Below are 3,281 nucleotides of genomic sequence, written 5' to 3'. Positions count from 1 at the left end.
AATCTTGACTCAACTTTACTCCATCTGTTCCTATCTGCAACCCAGTTAACTCGACTAATATTTAGACCCAGCACCAGCATGTTCTCTTACCAGCTAACCCAACTTGTTATATGCCTTTTTATTTGTACAAGTAATATAAAAAAGCAAATAAAAATGCACCCTTATCTATTAAGGACCGCTTACTATTTTGCATTAATGAACCCTAAACAGCTTCATCATTTTGTTTTTTAGGGCAAAGCTTTACCATTTGTTAACCATTACCAGAATAGAAGCAATCCTTTTCTCAAAAAAAAAAATAAAAAAATAAAAAAGGGTACTTGTAATCCTTATGAGAATTAGAACAGATGAAAAGGTTTTCTGCAATCTTATATTCCAAGGCCAAGAAAAAGGTTTACCAGAATTCCTAGCAATTCATGCAGCAGTTCACAGGGCGCAACAATATGGCGTACAATGTGGATTTTGGACAAAAGTCATGGAGGACATAATGAACAACGTGGAGAGAAAATAGGAACACCAGAAGAAAACGAGCATTTAATTGGCCTTTCAGCCAAATTTGAACACCCCTACATAGCTTTAGTTAATTCTACCAAGTTAGCTCAATCACACATCTTCGGCCACTTATCCCCTCTCCCCTCAGGTTTCAAATGCAAGCACCTATTATCATCTTTGTACAAGAGTAAAAGGAATAAAAACAACTCAAGACTCAAAAGATGGGAGTTGTCAGTTAAATATGTAATTATGAGTTTGTTCAGCCTGAAACTCTTTCAAGAGCCGGAGGGACTGACGATAAAGATTGAGGTCCATGCCATCAACATTCCTGCCAACTCGTGCCTTCAGTATCGGCTACCAAAAAAAAAAAAAAAATTGTTACCATGAATATTCCCTTAATCGATCCAAAGATTGTCACACAATTTTATGTTACCTGATTCTCTGATTCAAAGAATAGTTCTCCGATAAACTGGTAGATGGAACCCACTCGATAGTTTATCTTCAAATGCTTTGTGTCAATCTTCAGTGCTGCATTTCCATCGGCAATAACTGCCACAGCAGTCTCCACAGTATAATCCAATAGCCTAACACACAACACCAATCAAAGTTAAAGATCCATGTGGTACTCCGGATACATTATAAAGTGTTACATATATCCAGTTTACTAGACAACACAATCTGAAACAAGAAAGTACATTCTATCAACTGTAGAATGCACATAAACCTGAACTACCTCCTCCAAGACTCTCATCAGATAACATTAAAAGAGCAGTAATAAGTTGAGATCACAATAAGATAAACAAAATAACAGAATAAAACCTTAGATTTCAAGTGTAAGAATTAAAGAAAATCGTAATGATCATGGAGGAATGGGAGAGACAGTAAGCCAGACCCTGATTGATATTATTCATCAAGGACTACCTGATTAATTTGATTATCTACTTGCGACTTCAACACATCGTACAACTAAAAGCAGGCTGAAGAAGAGAATAAGATAAGGCAGTGTGCTCTGCATTTCACGTAAAATTCTGGTTTTAAATTTTTATCATAACTGAGAGTATGCTTAAGTGACTGTGGTTAAATTATAGGTGCATGTCCACATTTTTTGTTTGTCTTCGACAATAAACATGATCTTGGCTATAGCATAAAAACCTAAGCATACTAACTCTCATTAAGCATACTGCACAGCTAATGGGAGGAGAAAAACTAACTTTCCAGTAACGCGAAGTGATGCCCCATTTTGAAATTGCGGAGAAGACGAATTCAGCTCTTCCAATACGACCAAGGCCCCCGAACTCACCACAGATGATGCCATGCGTAGGATGGTCAAAGTATAACCCCAAATTCTTCAGCAGAATGAAAACTGCAAGACATATACAAGTGATTATTTTCTTAATGGACACAATCTATTTTCATGGTGTAAACCAACTCAACAACGTTCACATTGCTAAAATTATAGTCAAAGTATTTGCACACACATAAGATTTAAGAAGCATCATTGAGCACCATATACATGACATAGACCTGATAGACGATCATTTAGTAATTCCGAAGTTGGTTTCATTCATGATCAATAGAATAGAATTTGAAAAAGCAGTCATAGCAGGGCCGTCCCTATAAATGGGTGACAGGGAAGGGAACAAAAACTAAACAGGTTCGTAAGGCCCGATATTCAGGCTCGACTAAAGCTCAATAGAATCCTGCAGGATCATTGTGTTTCATGAAGCAAGACGAGTCTCAAAGTCTAATCTTACCTCCGTCTCCAATAACCTCAAAATTTTCAGCCCGGTTCAGCATCAAATTTGACTCAATTATCAATTTAGGCTCAAATAATGCAACACATTATCAACAAATTTGACTCAATTAACAACTTAGGCTCAAAAAACACAACACATTAGCATCCTAATTTGACTTTATTATTGATTTAGGCTCGAAATATGCAACACATTATCAACCAAATTTGACTGAATTATCAACTTAGGGTTGTAATATGCAATACATTAGCAACCAAATTTGAAACACTTAACAGTTTAGGTCTGATAAATGCAAAACATTGCCAACCAAATTTGACACAATTATTAATCTAGTATCGAAAAATCACACAACATTCTTCTCGCTTAAGAATATCAACGTAAACTACACATATCAAATAACTCTACCAAGGAATTCGATAGTTATAAACTTTCATAAATTTCAGTAATTATAACTAATAGTTCAATAATCCACATAAGATGAACCCTAGATTGACTTATACGGACAATTAAATTTAAGATAGTGTTTAACTAAACCCTAGATTGTGAAATTGATACGTAGCATTTGATAGAATTAAAATTTACATAGAAAGAATACCTCAGAAGCCCCTGCAATGGAGGTGAGAAAGCTCATAAGGTGCTTCAACTTCAATAGTGAACTGGCAAAAATACTGACACGTGTGCCATTAGTATTCTGGACTACCACACTTTGTTTATGTGCTGCAAGTGTTTTCTTACATTAGTATGATGTCTTGGGGTGTCAATCGGGTTTTCGGTTCAGTTTTGGGTTCGGTTTATCGATTTTCGGTTTGTAACGGGTTGGTTTTTAATGGGTTGGAATTATTAATGGGTCAGTTTGGGTCAATTTTAAATAATTTCGGGTCGAGTCGGTTTGGTTTTTTTTTTTTAATTACAGTTTCTTTTCGGTTCGGATTCTAATCGGGTCGGGTTATAATTGGTTCGGGTCATAATCGGTTCTGGTTAAATTCAGTCGGTTTAAACACGGGGATTTTGTGGGTTTTGGGTCAACACATATCGGGT

The 3,281-nt window shown here is 36.0% G+C and overlaps 1 protein-coding gene across 1 annotated transcript; it reads right to left on the bottom strand.

Annotated features, from left to right (window-relative positions):
* Window positions 1-516: 516 nt before the first annotated feature.
* Window positions 517-2,957, bottom strand: LOC145609088 (CST complex subunit TEN1-like). Its single transcript, XM_081664651.1, has 4 exons — window positions 2,839-2,957; window positions 1,701-1,852; window positions 923-1,073; window positions 517-843 (listed from the first exon to the last, which is right to left on the bottom strand). Exons 2-4 carry the CDS (start codon window positions 1,802-1,804, stop codon window positions 721-723), a joined length of 378 nt encoding a protein of 125 aa, XP_081520777.1. The 5' UTR covers window positions 1,805-1,852; window positions 2,839-2,957; the 3' UTR covers window positions 517-720.
* Window positions 2,958-3,281: the final 324 nt, after the last annotated feature.

The sequence above is a fragment of the Chenopodium album genome, chromosome 23, assembly GCF_948465745.1.
Source record: "Chenopodium album chromosome 23, dcCheAlbu1.1, whole genome shotgun sequence".
Taxonomy (NCBI): domain Eukaryota; kingdom Viridiplantae; phylum Streptophyta; class Magnoliopsida; order Caryophyllales; family Amaranthaceae; genus Chenopodium; species Chenopodium album.
This window is presented reverse-complemented; position numbering and strand designations above follow the sequence as displayed.

What these genes read in the sequence shown, in the direction of transcription:
- LOC145609088 (XM_081664651.1), bottom strand. Translation starts at nt 1,804, where the DNA reads ATGGCATCATCTGTGGTGAGTTCGGGGGCCTTGGTCGTATTGGAAGAG. An exon ending in TCACTTCGCGTTACTGGAAA is followed by an intron (nt 1,074 to 1,700) that starts GTTAGTTTTTCT and finishes GTTGTGTGTTAG; the next exon opens with GCTATTGGATTATACTGTGG. An exon ending in TCTTTGAATCAGAGAATCAG is followed by an intron (nt 844 to 922) that starts GTAACATAAAAT and finishes TTTTTTTGGTAG; the next exon opens with CCGATACTGAAGGCACGAGT.